Source organism: Antedon mediterranea, chromosome 7 (genome assembly GCF_964355755.1).
Source record: "Antedon mediterranea chromosome 7, ecAntMedi1.1, whole genome shotgun sequence".
Taxonomy (NCBI): Eukaryota; Metazoa; Echinodermata; class Crinoidea; order Comatulida; family Antedonidae; genus Antedon; species Antedon mediterranea.
In genome coordinates this window covers 22,132,663-22,150,434 of record NC_092676.1, presented here as the reverse complement: position 1 = coordinate 22,150,434, position 17,772 = coordinate 22,132,663, and the positions used below count along the sequence as shown (strand labels likewise).

General features: G+C 32.0%; 2 protein-coding genes and 1 long non-coding RNA gene across 5 annotated transcripts; 2 read left to right on the top strand and 1 right to left on the bottom strand.

Annotated features, from left to right (window-relative positions):
- The first annotated feature begins 2,627 nt into the window (after window positions 1-2,627).
- On the top strand, window positions 2,628-5,589 carry LOC140054616 (uncharacterized). Its single transcript, XM_072099677.1, has 4 exons — window positions 2,628-3,291; window positions 3,573-3,653; window positions 4,121-4,240; window positions 4,682-5,589. Exons 1-4 carry the CDS (start codon window positions 2,779-2,781, stop codon window positions 5,468-5,470), a joined length of 1,503 nt encoding a protein of 500 aa, XP_071955778.1. The 5' UTR covers window positions 2,628-2,778; the 3' UTR covers window positions 5,471-5,589.
- A 757-nt stretch (window positions 5,590-6,346) lies between these two features.
- LOC140054275 (uncharacterized) lies at window positions 6,347-11,008 on the top strand. 3 transcript variants are annotated; one of them, XM_072099206.1, is made up of 7 exons: window positions 6,347-6,495; window positions 7,135-7,269; window positions 7,455-7,466; window positions 7,896-7,964; window positions 9,558-9,593; window positions 10,033-10,131; window positions 10,631-11,008. In XM_072099206.1, exons 1-7 carry the CDS (start codon window positions 6,472-6,474, stop codon window positions 10,685-10,687), a joined length of 432 nt encoding a protein of 143 aa, XP_071955307.1. In that variant the 5' UTR covers window positions 6,347-6,471; the 3' UTR covers window positions 10,688-11,008. The 3 variants fall into 3 exon arrangements, with proteins under 3 accessions (XP_071955307.1, XP_071955308.1, XP_071955309.1); XM_072099207.1 differs by lacking the exon at window positions 7,896-7,964; XM_072099208.1 differs by lacking the exons at window positions 7,455-7,466; window positions 7,896-7,964.
- A 664-nt stretch (window positions 11,009-11,672) lies between these two features.
- LOC140055679 (uncharacterized) lies at window positions 11,673-14,020 on the bottom strand. Its single transcript, XR_011846686.1, has 4 exons — window positions 13,790-14,020; window positions 13,121-13,192; window positions 12,007-12,159; window positions 11,673-11,790 (listed from the first exon to the last, which is right to left on the bottom strand). It is a non-coding gene; the product is annotated as an uncharacterized lncRNA (long non-coding RNA).
- Between the last annotated feature and the right edge of the window lie 3,752 nt (window positions 14,021-17,772).

Below are 17,772 nucleotides of genomic sequence, written 5' to 3'. Positions count from 1 at the left end.
AGAAATTAATTATTAATGATACTCCATGTCCAATTGTTAGAGTACTAAAAGCTTGGTATAATATTCAGCAGTGTTTCATTGTTAAATGGGGCAAATCCTTTTCGGAGCCCTTCCATCAAATGGTGTTAGACAGGAAGGAGTAATGTCTCCCCATCTGTATAATATATATATAAATGATCTTATCATTAAGCTTAGCAACAGCAAAGAAGGGTGTGAGTTAAATTATATTAAATTTAACAACCTATCGTATGCAGATGATATGGTGCTTATATCACCTTCTGCATCAGGGTGGCAACATCTAATTAAAATTTCTGAATGCTTTGCGGCCAAAAATGATATTGTTTACAATGCTAAGAAATCATCTTGTATGATAATCTGTCCTAAGTCACGGAGGATTCAATTGAAACCTATTATTACCATTAATGGCAAAAGCTTAGAATATGTGGACTCAACCACATATCTTGGTCATGTTATATCCTTGGATTTATGTGATGAGTTTGATATAAAGCGGCAATACAGATCTTTGTGTATCCGAGCCAACTCCTTGGTCAGAAAATTTAGTATGTGTTCTATCAATGTGAAATGTGTTTTATTTAGAACATATTGTGTAAATATGTATTGTGCTACATTATGGTGCAACTATAATCAAGGTACCTTGCGATCTCTCCAGGTATGCTACAATAATGGTTTAAGAATGTTGTTTCAAAGGCCTCGACATTGCAGTGCCAGCCTCATGTTTACGGAATGTAGAATTCCCTCTTTTTATGAATTGTTAAGAATATCAATATATGGCCTGATGTGTAGACTTAATGCAAGCAAAAATATTTTAATCTCAACGATTATAAGCAATGTCTTAGTTAAGTCGAAGATGCTCTCCAGATGGAATGCCATCCTGAGATGAGTAGTAGTAATTTTGTTTATTTTATTTATTTCATTTATATGTAATTTACTTTCTATGGACCAGAGTTTGCGAAATAAAAGATTGAATGAATGAATGAATATTGCAATTATAGAATGGTATAACGAGTGTGCATATATCAGAGCCGTAATACGACATTCAACTATATGTGAATGTCAAAAGTCACGTGGACATGTTGTGTCATTTTTATCAAAATCAAAAACAATAATCACCACCTGTATGATAACCCCGTAGCTTTCAGTTGGGAACAGTTTTCGCTATTATTCCACTAAACTGTATCCACATTGAATGAAATGAAACGAAATACGAACTTAGTAGATTCCTATAACCAAAGAAATATGTTCTCATGCCATTGATGGAAAAATTATGTAGGCCGAGCGAAATATTTTACACACAGAAAAAACTGATTACATTTCAAAGAGAAGAAGCCCCCTGTAATATTTGTATGTAATTCTTAACATGGGCAGGCAGGGAAGGAGAGAATGTAGTGTAGTCAAAGCATCCATCATCAGTTGCTGCATTCATCGAGGCGAGCTTTGGTAACATCATCAATACTAACACTACTGTTAATTCTAATTTAAATCTTCATTTTTTCCAATAAAGGCCAAGCTCCAGAGATTCAACATAAGACCTGTCTATTATTAAACATAATGCATAAGTCAAAACTTCATATTTCAAAGGCACATTTAAAGATGTATTGTCCCCCAAAAACATAAAAAATGAAGATTAATTAAATCAGACTTTGAATATGTTATTTTGTAGTTTTAATAAAGTTACTCACTTCCAAAGAAGAAAAAAAATGGAAAAAAAATAATGTTTTCACTTATAAAATGACAAATTCAACCAAAAACCCATTGGCTGGCAGCCAATTTGACAATTTTTTGCTTTAAATTGCATTTTTTCCAGGTAAAATACATTTTTTTTAATCCAATTTTTTGTCAAAGTGTATAACTATTATGTTACATTAAAATGGCATATTCAACAAAAACATTTTTAAGATTTTTTTTTTTCAGGGGGACAATATATCTTTAACTAAAAAAATGTATATCATTATTTGCCTATAGAGTATAACTAGTTTAAGGGATTGCTTTTATATAGAGACAGGAAAACTGATAATTACTACAATCTTATAGAATTGTGTATAATGATGAGGAAAGATCGATGAGTAATGTTGGATAGTACGGTTGTCATGACGCTTCCGATACAAACACTAATTTCAACACCATAATCCAAAATATATTGATATTTATTTACATTAGTATTGTTATTAATAATTTTCTGACGCTTATTGTTGAGTTTTGTCGTTGGTAATTTCTTGTAATGTCAATAAATTCAATACTTTGGATTGATCTGAAAAGGCTACCATTATACTACTGTTAATAACCGATCGATAAGAAAGAATTCTACAGATGGTTTTTAAATCATCCAATTATTATTTTTGTAACAATTGAAAGTTGGTTAACTGCTTTTATAATGGTGAATTTTACATTTAGTGCGTAATAATTATTCTAATTCTATGTATAAAAATAGACATAGCATTTAGATTAACAAATAGTAAAAAAAGGTACAATATAAATACGATGCTTACGCTGCACTGTTTACAGGGGGCGTTTTCGATTGAAATAATATTATTAGCCAAATACGAATGCGTTTGTTGTCGGCCGGTAGGTGGCGAGCTTTTGCAAGTTTATAAGTAATGACAAATTAATATGTGTATGAATATAGAATATGCGTAAGAATTTATTGTCGACATATATAGAATACCGGCTTCTGAAATGAATGAATTTATTCCTATCATTTTGAAATGAATTACTGAAATTTATAAAATGGCTACGAGGTGAGTTTTGTTTATCAAAAATATGTCTACGAATAATTCAGAGCCGGAAAATGCTAGAGAAGTGGAGGAAGCGAATTCCAAAGAAGAAGGAAATAAGAATAAAGAAGAAACTACCACAATAGAACCAGTGCAAGGAGATGTTGGTAATGAGAAAGCAGAAGGTATATCAGAGAGTACCAACGAAAATGTAACTGACAGTAATAAAGAGGAAATTTCAGAAAAGACTGATGAAGAAAAGTCTGTAAAGGAAGAGAAAGTTGCAGAAGAAAAGAATAATGACGAACATGTGGTTGAAAAGAGTGATAAAGATGTGACAGAAAAAGGTGATACAGATGTGGTAGAAAAATACGAACAAGATGTGATGGAAAAAGGAGATACAAATGTGGCAGAAAATGGTGACAAAGATGTGGTAGAAAAGGGTGACAAAGATGTGGTAGAAAAGGGGGACAAAGACGGTGCAGAAAAGGAAAAGAAAAATCAAATTAAAGAGAAGGAAGAACAAGTAAAAGAAAACAAAGAAAAAGACAAAGAACCGGTATTTATTCTTAATGAAAGTTATTTCACATATTTTATTTTGTATAAGTATAGTTTATATTAGCTGCTGCTATTACGGATTTTCTTCGATTCGCACCGAAGTGTTTAAGGTGAATAATGTATAATATTTCATAAATACAATTAAATTTAGGGTATAATATTATTTTTATTCTTTGTAAAAATGTGTATATGTTTTATTATTAATGAATTCTAGGCTTCAGATTTGTTTACAATACTTGTATTTTACTTGTCTGATGGTGTTATGTATATCTTGATTGATAGGAAGATAACAAAAAGAAAAATACTCTGAAATTACCACCAGATGAGCGAACATACGAGTTCTTCTCAACCGTCGTTAAATCGGTAAGTAAGATAGGTAGCCTAATTAAAAAAATATTAATAAGTATATACTTCATGCATGAATAGGTATACAAGAAGTAATTAATGCATAACAATTTACTTATTCTACATTATATGAATGATCTAAAGAGTAATCATAATGTAGAAACTAGCTGGTGTAAGTTATGGAGTTTGTTTCTCATGAGGACTTTGAGTAAATAGAAACAGTAATCTATCACTTATCTACTGCATAACGGTGATAGTATTATTAGTAATGGTGGTTATAACGGTAGCGAATTGAAACTGTCCAAATAGGTGTAAATCCGTTCAGAGAAAAAACATATCAAAACCGTATACTTAAACATACCGCACTTTAGGAGAAGTTGAGAACTGACCTTGCAGTAGATAGGATTTAAACCAATAACTCAGTCTAAGATCATCTGTATATGTACCTGTATCTATTATATGTTACATTATTTTGTCTACTACAGTCCATGAAAGATCATTTTGTGACGGTATTACAGCAACTACAAGCAGTGCAAGAGTCTTTGAATGAACTACAACATCTCATGAAGAGAACAGATAGACCTACCTCTGAGAACGTGAACAAGGTATCAATTAGGCCTACACTTCTAGCATAAAAAAATCTCAAGATTAAAGAAAAAATATTTAAAATTAGGTTAATATCAGCACAGAGTACCTCAAAATCCTGGATATGTCACCATTGATGTACTAATAAATCAATTCTCGCTCTATTTTGTTATTATTTGTTAACATAAAAAATCCACGCACTTGTTAGAGTTAGTGCCATGAAAATATAAACAATATTCACGTTGAAATGACCATCTACTGTAAACCATAAACAAGTAGGCCTACTGTGAATAAGTATTATGCAGCTTTATCTGGTATCTCTAGCTTACTCTTACGCAGCAGAGACCCCATCGGTACCCCTAGATCGGCCTCTGATAAATAATACGATAATCCTATAAAAATACTACAGACATAACATGTTATTATAAAAACTACCATGATACTGTTACTTTCTTCATTAGAATGCAATTGCATCAGAAGCTAAACAGATGGAAAACATACCGATGGATAACGGAGATAAGAAAATAACAGCAGTGGTTAGCGATCAACTAGACACTGAACCTGGCGAATCAGACGATAAACCAACGCCCTCGGAATCACAGACAAAAGAAGACCAAGAAAATAACGACCATGTGAATAGCAAGCCATCAACACCATATAGTAATAATGCACAAGATGAAACGAAGCCAGACAACACTGAAGAGACAAAAAGTTTAGAAGACACTGAAGAAGATAAGATGTCTCCTGCTAGGGAGGATACAATTGAAAATGAAAAGCCGACAACACCCAATACAAATACAGAAAATGTACTAGAGAAAAATTCAGTGTCAACAGAAAGTAAACCTGGGACACCAATTAAAGAAAAAAATGAGAATAAACAAATGTCGGACAAAAATCTAAAAATGGAAGAAACCGGTTCTGGAAAACAGAATGAACAGCCAACGAAACCAGACGGAACTACAGAAGATGATACAAATAAATCTGACGATAAACCGCTAACACCCGATATTAAACCCAAAACACCAGACACCGATGACCCGGGTGATGTAGCAACGACTGAGACTATAGCCCAGTCAGACGATGGAAAAGAGCAGCAAGTGAATTCCGGTAGAAACACAACTGCCCCATCTCCACCTCAGGAACCGCCAGGCAGCAGTCGGTCCAACAGATTAAGATCCAGGGTGAAATCTAGGGCATCATCTGTTACTTCACAAGCGTCGAGAAAACTAAGTGCTCAATCAACAAGATAATCTAAGTCTGTGATACTCCACTTTGAGAGTGGTACAATTTTAACTATCGTATATTATATTTTGTATAAGTTTGATATTTTCAATCGTCTTTTCTGTGATATGTTATAGCTCAATGTGATTAAAATCTATCCAATACCTATAAACGTGTTATGATTGAGTATTTTTCTTATCACTGAAAATTAAATTATTCGATGATGACGACGGAGGTGATTACAAAATTTTCAGTCGATTTGCATAAAGGTAGAGCATTCGCACTACCTGTTAACATGCTCATCCATAACTCATAGCACTACAGCTAACTTCTTACACATAACCGTCTAAAGTAATCTCCCTCACTATAAAAACAATTAGGACAATTAATCCCAACCGCTTGTGAAGCGCTAAGAGGCACTATTAGGCCTAAAGTGTCAGGACACACACAATGTAGGCCTATAGCGGACGAAGGTTGCTGTCAGAACCGTACGTGTCTCTAACCTGGAAGCAGTGGATCCAAGCATTTTATTTAAAAAAATTGTAAAATGAAATAGATAATCCAGGGTGGAAACATTTTTGGGATTTTGTAAACTGTAGGCCTACTTATTTTGTTTTAGAGTTGCGTGTTTCAAGTAGGTCTAATCAATTTCAGACATACCCCAACATTTCATAAGGTTTATAAACGTTTATAAAGACACTTATCACGGTCATTAGACTCATACTATTGAATTAGCCTGTCAATATTCACATGTAAACAATACTGAATTTAATCCTATTGACTATACATCAATTCTTACTGCACACTAAACAAATATAATTATATTTCGTGACTGATTCAATACTTAAAAATTCGAAGTTATTAATATTGATGTGAGCAAGGAAACACGTTTGTGTTGAAGAATAAACACAATGAAGCAGCAGATCGACCGGTAGAAATTTGTTTATATGCATGTATTATTAACAAAGACAATCACTAGGTAACCCTTCACTGCTGGTCAGAGAACGGTGAATATTACGGGAGTCTTAAAATGGGACTTAAAGTAATAAGGAAGGTAAGTAGAAAGTGTTATTCAATTTCCTTTATCACACAAGTAATTAAATAAATAATAAAGCTAGTAGGTAATAATTTCCTTTATATGCATAATAAATTTATGTTATTTATTCAAATAGCACAATGCATAGAATGGTTCAACCAGGGAAGAGTTAAATTTAACTCTTCGCTGGTTAAACCATGGAGGTTATACCTCCATGGTTAAACTGGCTTGTTCCTCCTGCTTTTTAACTGAAACAAAATAAATTGAATTATAGTCATGTTCAAACAATGATAAAGCTAAAGTAGGTGCTATTTTGAATACTTTCATTTTCCTAACATTTTCAACACAATTTATAGTTATTAGAAAGCCTAGGTCCACCTTCTAAATTGAAGAACACATTTGGAGTATTTTGGCCTTTAATAAAAAGAATATTTATCCAAATCAACCAGTTTTCTTTAGCTCTGTCTACACTGTTAGACTAAAAACCTGTGATGTACCCAAATATGGCAGTGATATGCCAAAATAATGGTAGTGATATGACATCATCATGTCCAAAAAATGGGTACATCATATTTTTTGTCACATAATGTTTGTCATTACACTTATTTAAAAGACTTGTAGTAGAACTATAAGCTTAACTCAGTCATTTCTCTATAGGTTCCTCCTATCCCTCCAGCGTCATCTACATCTATAGCTGGTAGAATACCAACAGCTTACCGGAATCGCATGCTACATCAATCAACGTTTGGAGACACAATACAAGCCTTACCCCTGTTTATTCAAGAGTCAGAGGTAAGGAGAAAGAATTAAAACAAATAATTATAATGTGTCTATGCAATATAAACAGGAAAGTTACCCGCCCAGGACTATTTTAAAATGTAGTTTAACCCGTTAAACAACTCAGGTAATTACCCCATACGCATGGAATGGCAAATGTGATTTTTTCTTAATATTCTTTATTCATTTCATTTTTTCAGATAAAGAGAAGGGTAAGTATAACAATACGTATTGTTATTACTGTTTTTTCAAATGATTTCAAATGCTGCTAAGATAAACTGTTAATGTGCTCTCATATTGTCATTCATAATCATCGTTTATCCTTTCCAAAAAAACTGAATGTAAGTAAGGCAGAAGTGGTATGTTGAAAGGTTGAGGATTAACCAGAGAAGTGTTTCTGCTGCCAAAAATATCTCTTAAATTCCATTCATCCAAAGGTGGTTTTATGAACGCCCGATGAATTTACCGGTAGGCCTATTATTGTTTAGTAATTTTGGAGTGGCCTACGTTTTCTCTCAATTATGAAGTAACATAAAAGGTAATTTTCCAGGATCATGCGAGATATCATTAAAAACAATTTATGAATACAAATTTTAACTCATTAACTCGTCTATTTTACTACTCTTTACTCGAACGTTTAGCCATTATCTGCTAATACTAAACTAAAAAACGTAGTGTCTACGCTACTACTATCTGAGCCTGGTCATGAGGTACAGTATAATATAATGCTTAACTTTGATAAGGCGTCTACTCAATATATAGGCTACAGTAATGCATAGGCCTTTCGCTTGCAGGACGCCACTGGTGTCACCACAGCTTAAGCTATAGCCTAAATAGGAGAAAAAAAAAACACACAGCGCCAGCAGATAAATCGGTGTTAGAAACAGTAGGCTAATTATATTTTGTACACTTTTATTGCTAATACTCACTAAAAGCCTAAACATTTTTAAATTATCATGCTTGAACATTTATTGAATTTGGATTATTTCAGCCAAGTTCGAAACAGTTTCCGTACCGTGTAAACTACCTTGAAATATTTAAAATACATTTGTGAAGCTAATTTAATTAATTAATTAGAATATGATTATTCTTTTGAACACGCAAACTGAAATAATAGTAGGCATATATCATTCGTTAGGCATTCATTGTGAGATAAAAGAATATTCAAACACAACATAGTTATGTAGAAGTTATATTAAGCAGTGGAAGATATGCATTTTGGTGGTGGGAGGTGAAATAAAATGTTGAACTTAACATGATGTGCTACTTTCTATTGCAATGTATTTTTTTAATGTACAGTAGCTAGATTAATATTTACTACCTCAACCGATCCTCCCACAACTCCCACCAAATTAAAAAGAACATGAGATATCTTAACGTTAAGTAACTTAAGTTTCGTTCCTACTAATACGTAGGCGCAACGCAAGCGAGTTGACCAATGACAAGAGACAGTTTCAATGATCGATCGCTTGTCATTGGTCATATTTACTTGCGTTAAGAATACGTCTTTGAGTTGCGGCATAATGAGAATCAATCAATAAACATGAACATATAATAAGGGCCTAAATATCTCATACAATGTGATTTGGATACCAGGAGGGGTTAGGATAGTGTACAATATCTGAAAGATCACTTTACTGTACGTAAAGCGTGGTTCCCACTAGCGACGCAACACAAGGACGTAACGCAACGCAAGTGAATTGTCCAATCACAAGCGATGGCTTATTCGCTTGTGATTGCTAACTGTCTATATAATAACTTCGCTTGTCATTGGTTAAAACGCTTACGTTGCGTTTACGTCCTTGCGTTACGTTCTAGTGGGAACCAAGCTTTATTGCTTGTAAAGTATATTGACTTGTGAGTTACATTGATATGTGATAATTTTAGTGTTGCAATGTTTACCTTATTTGCTTTAACAATGATAATGATCAATCACAGCGCTTTTAGTGAAATTGTCAAATATTTTGTCACTAATTATAATTACGTTAATGTATGTAATAAAACACAATAGCATCCATGTATTTCCATTTCTATTTATTTCCACAATATAACAACATTGTACAATAACATAATGATAAACTAGTTAGTTAGATAAACTTTATTTATAATAGCGTTTGCCTTTGATGGATCATCCTATGAATAATCAGGCATCTTTTTACTATTTAATGCTTGTACTGGACATAACAGCAACTCGAATGTATAGGTGTCATTTATAAAGTATATAAACAAAATCATCATTTGTTTCAAATTGTGCAATTTAAAAAAAAAATCAAATATATCTATTTTATTTTCTTTTATTTCAGTACCGTAACGAACTTTTTGAAGCATGTTTAAAACAGGTATTGAACCATTAATTGTTTTGACAATGACAATGACAACTTTTTAAAATTTTCTTTGAGCGATAAAAATTTCAATATGACAACAAAATAAAATAACTGATTTAAACAAAGAAAATTGGAAAATTCAAGAAGCAAATTCTTAAAACAAAAATAACCACATTTTAATATAAATTTCATTAAATGAAAGCCTTTTCATGAAAACCTTAAGCACTATCAAACTTGATGTGACAAAAAATGTGATGTGCCCATATTACACGATGATTTCATCATCATTTGTCACATTATTTTGATAGTGTAGACAGAGTTGAATGGACCTCTATTATTGTGGACCTTAGATTTCATAGGCCTCTAGAGCGCAATCACTTATATTTAAATTTAAACGAGTTAAAAGAGCAAATTTCAAAGTAATATATTTATATATACATGTTTTATGTTTTAGTCCCTTGTAGGTGTGCTTGGTGGTGTATTAGAAAGTTTAGAAGCTGTAAAAGACGCTCTTGACGACGTAAAAGTCATGATGAAAAATAGTTCAGAGGAGGTATGAAAGGAGTTAAATTTTTACGAATATTGCCTGCTTAGAGATGACATTTGAGACGCTCGGGGAATGATATTTTTTTCTCATGGACTAATCTCATTCCCAAGTGGATGTCAAATGTTATATTTCATTGAAATAAAAGGTTATATTTCATATATTATATGGCCACATTATACGAAACTTACGAGATACAACATTGTCCTTGGAAGATATAACGTAGTCGAAGAGATTGATACCATTTCGAACAATCGCTTTACCGTATTTCCATTACTTTTACTATGAAATCTAAACGCAACACCGTAAAGCCCCAGTATTAAGCCACATTATGTTATTTAAAGTAGGCCTAGTTACACATTTACACATTTTTGGGTTCGGGGTTTTCCTATAACAAAACATCCCATTTGAATATATCACAGTCTGATTTCTGTTGTAAACGGTTTATCGTTTTAGATTTTGTTTGATGATCTTACCTAATAGGGAAATTGTATAACTCACATTTCAGAAACAGGAAAATGATACAAGCAATAATGCCGAGACAGAAAAAGTTGAAAATGACTGAGAAATGAGTGCACAAGCTGGATAAAACAGAGGATACAATTAATGAATACATTAACTGAATTGCACATGCGCACTGTCTGTATCTCTTATGGTATAAATTCCGATTGCAAAAGGCAGTCTACTTCAAAAGAAAGTACATAACCTATCGTCAATCTGATCATTACACACATTTGAACCACAATGTCGTGTATCTCATTGCAGGGAGTATGTGTCTACTGTATACTGTTGTACTATAGCGCCCTCTATCACAATTTGTACTTTAGTGCCCTCTACCATAATGGTATAAAATTTATTTATGGCATACGTATTATACTTTTTATTATTGCGCCCTCTTTAACATATTTGTACTTTAGTACGGATTGGACCCCATTGGAAATAAGTTTACTTTTTATTTGTCGACTTAATGGGTTATCCTGGTATTATTTTTTAATATGTACATTGTATATTTTAACTATTTTTATGAATATCGAATAAAATCAATCAATCAATCAATAGTGCCCTCTATCACTATTGATGTTAAATTATTGTCCGTTTCCTATGTTTGACACTTAATGTGTACGTTCAGCCTAAATGAAAAGATATATGTTTGATAACAAATTAAATATTGAGAGAGTATTTAGTTGTATACCTCCATGTCAGGTCAGTTACTCAAGAACAAAAGCTGAATACAATATGCACATACCACCCGTGTGACATCGCTTTGTGTACATACACGGATCACATACAGTAGCATTCGTTAATATATGTACAGTATGTGTGTTTTTAATGTATTAGTGTGAACCATAAATGTTATATAAACAAATTAATTGAACTTATCAACTAACATTATGTTAAATGTATTTTACAATGTTAGTAGGCTTAGGCCTATATAAAAAGATCTAAGTATAAATTAAGCAAAAAGACAAAATAATTTAACTTTAAGCAATAATTTAAAAATGTCATTTAAATTAGCAAATCAGATCAGACACAAATTACGTGTGATTAACAAATCTCACAGGATAAACAGATCAAGCAATGATGCAACAGGATAGATACTCCCTTTCTTGAAAACGACTTCTTTTCAGGGTAGCGCAAGATAAACCATCTTTTTACCATAATAATTATCTACAAAATGATATAAGTTTTTTAGTAACAAATCAAGTAGGATTAACAAATCATATAGGATTAACACATCATATAGGATTAGCAAATTGTCATTCTCTAGCAACTTCTGAATACCGTCCTCAGTAAATCTGCACTTGAAATGATGATGATTATTGCCATCAGCGGCAAAGTTAGTGATGAGAATGGTTTCGACTTTATTAACATTGTTATTGTTACCTGAATTATCCTTGTTCAATATTTTAGTTAAGCGGACAACTATGCAAATGATTATGCCTATTCATTATATCTTCACAAGAATCTGAGGCATCGACGGGTTCGCAGGAAACACTGACACTCACAAGACAACAAAGCCGTCGGAAGTCTGAGTGCCTGTGAAATTAAGCGTGTGCAATAGAGGTCTAATAAGTGTATAATCTTTATAAAAATCAATATTTTAAACATCATCCAAATGAATAAATATAAAGAAAAAATTGATTATATAAAAAAGAAAAAAAGGATTGTCACAACATATTTATCAAAAGTAGAAAAGTCTCTTAAGCCTTGTCTACACTATCAAACTTTATGTGAAAAAACATGTGATGTGCCCATATATTGACATGATGGTGTCATATCACTACCATATTTGGTCATATTATTACCTTATTTGGGCACATCATACTTTGTCAAACTAGTTTGATAGTGTAGACAGAGCTTTAAATATTCGATTTCAACACATCAAACATCTAGCGTATGACGTTACAATTGCAAAATGCGATGACGTAAAGTCAAGTTTAATTTTTAAGCCAACTACTTTTAATTATTTCTTACAAAGCATCAAACAGCTAACATATGACGTTACAATTGCAGAAATGTGATGACGTCAAGTCATACCTAGAAATGCTAATGACCAATGATAAACCCTCTTATGACGGAACCATTAGAATTATTTTAATTTACCAACAAGACAACTTAACTACAAACTATAATAACGCTATAGTTTTTATTAAATTGATTAGAATAGGCAAATAAAGTTAAAAGGTAAGCCTAAAGATATTTATTATCGTCGTTCCTCAAGCTTTCTAAACATAGTAACTTAATAAATCAATTTAGTTGCAGTAAACCACTATGTTTTGTATTTAAGATTATAATACACAATTACCCTGTATTACCCAGGCATTACCCTGTAACTAACAAGGCCATATACATGGCTGCAGTCGCGTGCTCACATTTGAGTTAGTGTTTACCGACTGACTCACCGACATAATGAGCTGTAAGAGTCGCGTTTGCACGCGACTAAAAACTAGTAGTTTGATAATAGCAAATTGTCAAATGCAGATCTATCATTACTTACAATACTCTTAAGACTGCCAATTCTTTAAACGTCTTATCACTGTAAACCCGTAAACTGTTGCCTATGAGATACCTAAAATAAAAATAATAAGTTTTACGGTTAGTATTAAGTGATCATTTTTGTAAAGTTCTTTATTTTACGTGCAAAGTGATTTTTAAAACGAAAGATAGAAAATACCAGTATAATAATGGTTAGAAGGTAAGGTTTCAGATTTTTGTTACTTCCAAAGTGGTTTAAAAAACAGGTGATCATGGTTGTAGTAGGTAAATTTAATTAATTATTTATTTACTCAGTAATATTCTACCCGATGTTCTTTAATATTCAGTTCACATATTTCAACATACTTTTTTTTGTGTACAGAAGTAACAATAAGTAGATTTTGACAACTACAGATATTAACAATTAAATCGTAAATCTTTGTTTATAAGAGGTATTGAATGCCAATATTGTGATTTTTTGGAAGTCGTCGCTTCAATGCCCACCGTATCCTGAGAAGTCCTCAAGTATTCTCAAATGTAGGCCTACTTAGTATAAAGTATGATCACGTCAGATGACGCAAAGCTATACTGTAAATTATTTATTAAATTGTTTAGTTAATCTCATCAAAGCATGAAAAAGAAAACCAAATAATAAAATTCACACTGTATATAAATTACAGGGCTAACTTACAAATGTGAAAGTGATGAAGCAAAAGAAGAGAATGCATCTGGTTCAATGGTAGTTATAGTATTGTTTTCTAACCTCCTGTTGAAAGACAAACTATTTATTTTTCTGGTATATGCCGTACAAAATCAGAATCATTTATAAAACTTTAATTCCATAACTGAGTTGTAAAAATTAATTTTCATGATTTATTATTATCTGTGGCTTAAAACATTTAATAAAACATGGGTATAGTGTCAACTCTTATGCTGATGTTTTTATTGAAGCGAGTCAAATGGACGGGCGATTAAGGCAATGGCACAGTTTACCATACCTAAAGAGCCAACAATATCGGCAAGTCTTCTCGGACGGATAAGGACTATAAACCGTAGGTCCAGTTTATTCATTTTAAATTTATATGCAAGTTAAAGAACCCAGATCATCATTAGAGACGAGTAGAGGGTTAATCAAAACAATAATGTATTGTATGATGTTGTCCAAATAATAAATAGTGTGTCAAATGTTTTTGGACTTGAACGACAGCAAAAAAAAAAATTGTTTAAAGAAGTAATATTGTTCGTTCCATTTAATTCCATGGTAGCCTCTGAGTCCTGGGTGGATGGGTATTATTTTGAATGCGTCGGTTATATCTGTTTTTATCAATAATGCTCCACGACCCTGGTTTTTTATAATTCTAATAGCGTCGTCTATTTTGACGTACTGTAGTGAATACTGATCTATATCTATAAGTTCGTTCAAGCTCGGGTTGCGGACAAGTCAAAGATTAGTCTCTTTTTGTGGGAATATTTGCCTTCTGCGATGCCGATAGGGTTTATGCGATATTGTTTGTATGGAATAACGTTCTATGGGTCTAATAAATATCCCTTGGTAACTTCTGTTTTTATCAATTCAGCAACCGTATCGGGTTACCTTGTAGACGATTTTAAGTTCTTACATTCAATCGATTGCTCTGGAAGTGATTTGAAATTTGAAAAACCATATACCAACCCGTCTAACACTAGTTCTTTAGATACGTGTTTGGACACAGTGCCATATGCTTATGTAGCTGTTCAATATTTATAGAGGTAGTTATTGTTGTGTCGTAGTTTATTTATTTATTTCATTTCCCAACCAACAGTGAACTCATGGTTCACCACTTACAGGAGGGAACACAGACAAACACGTACACATACAAAAACAAAATATTAAACTAAACTACTAACAATGTTGCGAAACTTACGGAAATTATTAATAAAGATATCTAACTGAGGGTTTCTTAAAGTAAAAGAATTATAAGTTTGACTTAATCTACTAATAAAACCATTTTTAAAAACATTTACTCTACAGGAATATGAAAAGTAGGATTTCTTTTAAGACGATGACTAGGGACTCTAAGATAAAAATGACTAACTAAGTTACAGTCAAATAAAGAATTAAGACATTTATACAAAAAAAAACAAGATCAAAAAAGGTTCTACGGGACTCAGCAGATTGGACATGGAAATGAAAATCAGGATTCTGGTTGTGGCTGATGTAGCGTAAAAAACGGTTATGCAGACGCTGAATGCGCGTAGACTGAGTTTTCGAAATAGAAATAAAAATAACAGAACTAAAGTTGAGAATTGGATGGATAATTGAATAATAAAGGTGGATTTTGGTTTGCCAACAAAACCAACACCAAACCAGCTTTGGTTTTAAAGTTAGCGGTTTCGTTTAACGTTTTGCAGTGGCCCCTATCACTTGAGGCCCTTGTCCGTTTTTTGACCACCTGTACGCTGACTGTGAGTGGCCTTTACATAACAAACAAATGTGAGCTACATTGCAGTTTGTCTTTACACACCCTCTATCACCGTTATAATTGTTGCAGATTTCTCTGCTTTGATTAAAGACGCGTCGTCGACCATACCAGTCGTTGTCTGCGTTAGGGATGGTCGTATTCCTAGTAGCTTTCTTAGGTAAGTTTTCGGATATATCGCATTTCACGGGAGCTTTGAAAGAAATTTAGTTTTTTTATAATAAATCTGAAAATATTAGTCTTGAAACTTCCAAAATTGTGTCAAAAGCAAGTAATGGGTGTCATTCAGTATTACTAAAGTCAAAAAGAAAAAAAAAACTTTGGTAATTTTCGTTGAGGAGGCTAATTAAATTAACTACTTAAGTGTTTCAATGTACCCGGATCCCGGTACAACAATAAGTATATGCTTAATAAACATATATATATATATATAATATAGTAATGCTAGTAAATTAATCATCAAATAATATGGATCTAACAATACTGATAAAATATTATTAATAATAAAAATGTTAAGTCATAAAATGACTAAATAATGAAAAAACACAGGACATTGTGTCATAAAATATATTAATTGTATCATTTTTGTTTACTGTGCGTATTTCAGTAGGGGAGACCGGAGCACTTTGAAACAAGAAAAAACAAGGGCACATTGAAACAGGGTCGTTCATATTCGATACGAACAAATTGGGCGAAAGCTTTAAATGCCCTGGCAACCCTATCACCGTATACAAGCTATTTACCAAGTATCAGCGAATTTCGATTATTAACTCAAGAAATATCACTATTTATTAATTTCAACACCTGAAAGTAATTATTAGTGACGTCACTTTATTATAAATAATTCCTAGAATATAGTGTTTACTATTTTTTCTTGCTTTTGACACCATTTTGGAAGTTTCAAGACTGTTATTTTCAGATTTATTATAAAAAAAACTAAGTTTCTTTCAAAGCTCCCGTGAAATGCGATATATCCGAAAACTTACCTAAGAAAGCTACTAGGAATACGACCATCCCTAACGCAGACAACGACTGGTATGGTCTAAATTTCTAATTTTAACCTATTGAAATATTAATTAATATTAATGTAATATAACAGTAAACTAAGATAAAATTGTAAATATAAATAGACAAAACAATACACAGTTTTTCCAATGCTGTCAAATCACCAAATGCATTGGCTGGCAATGTACTTATTTGATTATCAGACAAGGACCTCAAATAAAAAAAGAATGCACAGAATAAGCAGACAATAATCAATTATTTGTGTCTCTGTTTCCTCAAATTTTTAGATTATTTACATTAGTAACTACATCATAGTTATACTGCATGCGTATTATAGTTTCAGCTATTGTAGGCCTACTTAAATGATGTCAATATATACTAAATGGTAAATCAAGATAATTTAAACATTCTAACTTTCATACACAGACAACAATTAATTAATATATTGCAAGTATAACATAGATAAACTCTTGAATCTCATTGTAAACTAATACAGGTCTTACAATTTCATTCTCATACACAATTATTATAAAACACAATAATTAAGTGATTGCAAGCATGAACAAGATATTAGTTTAATAAAATATTATTTAATATTACTAATAATAAATACTATTTAAAAAAATTAAGATTCCTTATAATTAATCTGAAAAAAAAAAATTAAAATTCATTCATGCTGGATGAATTTACACTTTTGTTTTAAATTCTAGTATTTTTTTATCCTATAGAAATATTAATTAATGAATTAACACAAAAACACATGCAATATTTTTAAATTGTTAATACTTGTATCAGACAAAATGAAAAGCCTAATTTATTTATGCTGGATGAATTCACACTGGTTTGAAAGTCCTAATTTTAACCTATTGAAAAATTAATTAATATTAGCATAATAAAATAGTAAATTAAGATAAAATTGTAAATATAAGTAGACAAAGCAATACACTTACAGGCGTATCAATGCTGTCAAACCAGCAAATGCATTGGCTGGCAATGTACTTATTTGATTATCATTCAAGTACCTCCAATAGAAAAAGAATGCACAGCATAAGCATGGAGTAATTACAATATCAATTATTTGTGTCTCTCTGTTTCGTCAAATGTATAAATTATCTACATTAGTAATATTATAGTTATACTGCATGGGGTTTAGTATCAACTCTTGTACTTAAATGATAGATAATGTGAACATTCTAATTTGCATACACAT

Coding starts and splice junctions, on each gene's coding strand:
- LOC140054275 (XM_072099206.1), top strand. CDS start 6,472: ATGGGACTTAAAGTAATAAGGAAG. Junction 7,965..9,557: donor TATCTGAGCCTGGTCATGAG/GTACAGTATAAT, acceptor CTTTTATTTCAG/TACCGTAACGAACTTTTTGA. Junction 10,132..10,630: donor TGAAAAATAGTTCAGAGGAG/GTATGAAAGGAG, acceptor CTCACATTTCAG/AAACAGGAAAATGATACAAG.
- LOC140054616 (XM_072099677.1), top strand. CDS start 2,779: ATGTCTACGAATAATTCAGAGCCGGAAAATGCTAGAGAAGTGGAGGAA. Junction 3,292..3,572: donor AAGAAAAAGACAAAGAACCG/GTATTTATTCTT, acceptor CTTGATTGATAG/GAAGATAACAAAAAGAAAAA. Junction 3,654..4,120: donor TCTCAACCGTCGTTAAATCG/GTAAGTAAGATA, acceptor TGTCTACTACAG/TCCATGAAAGATCATTTTGT.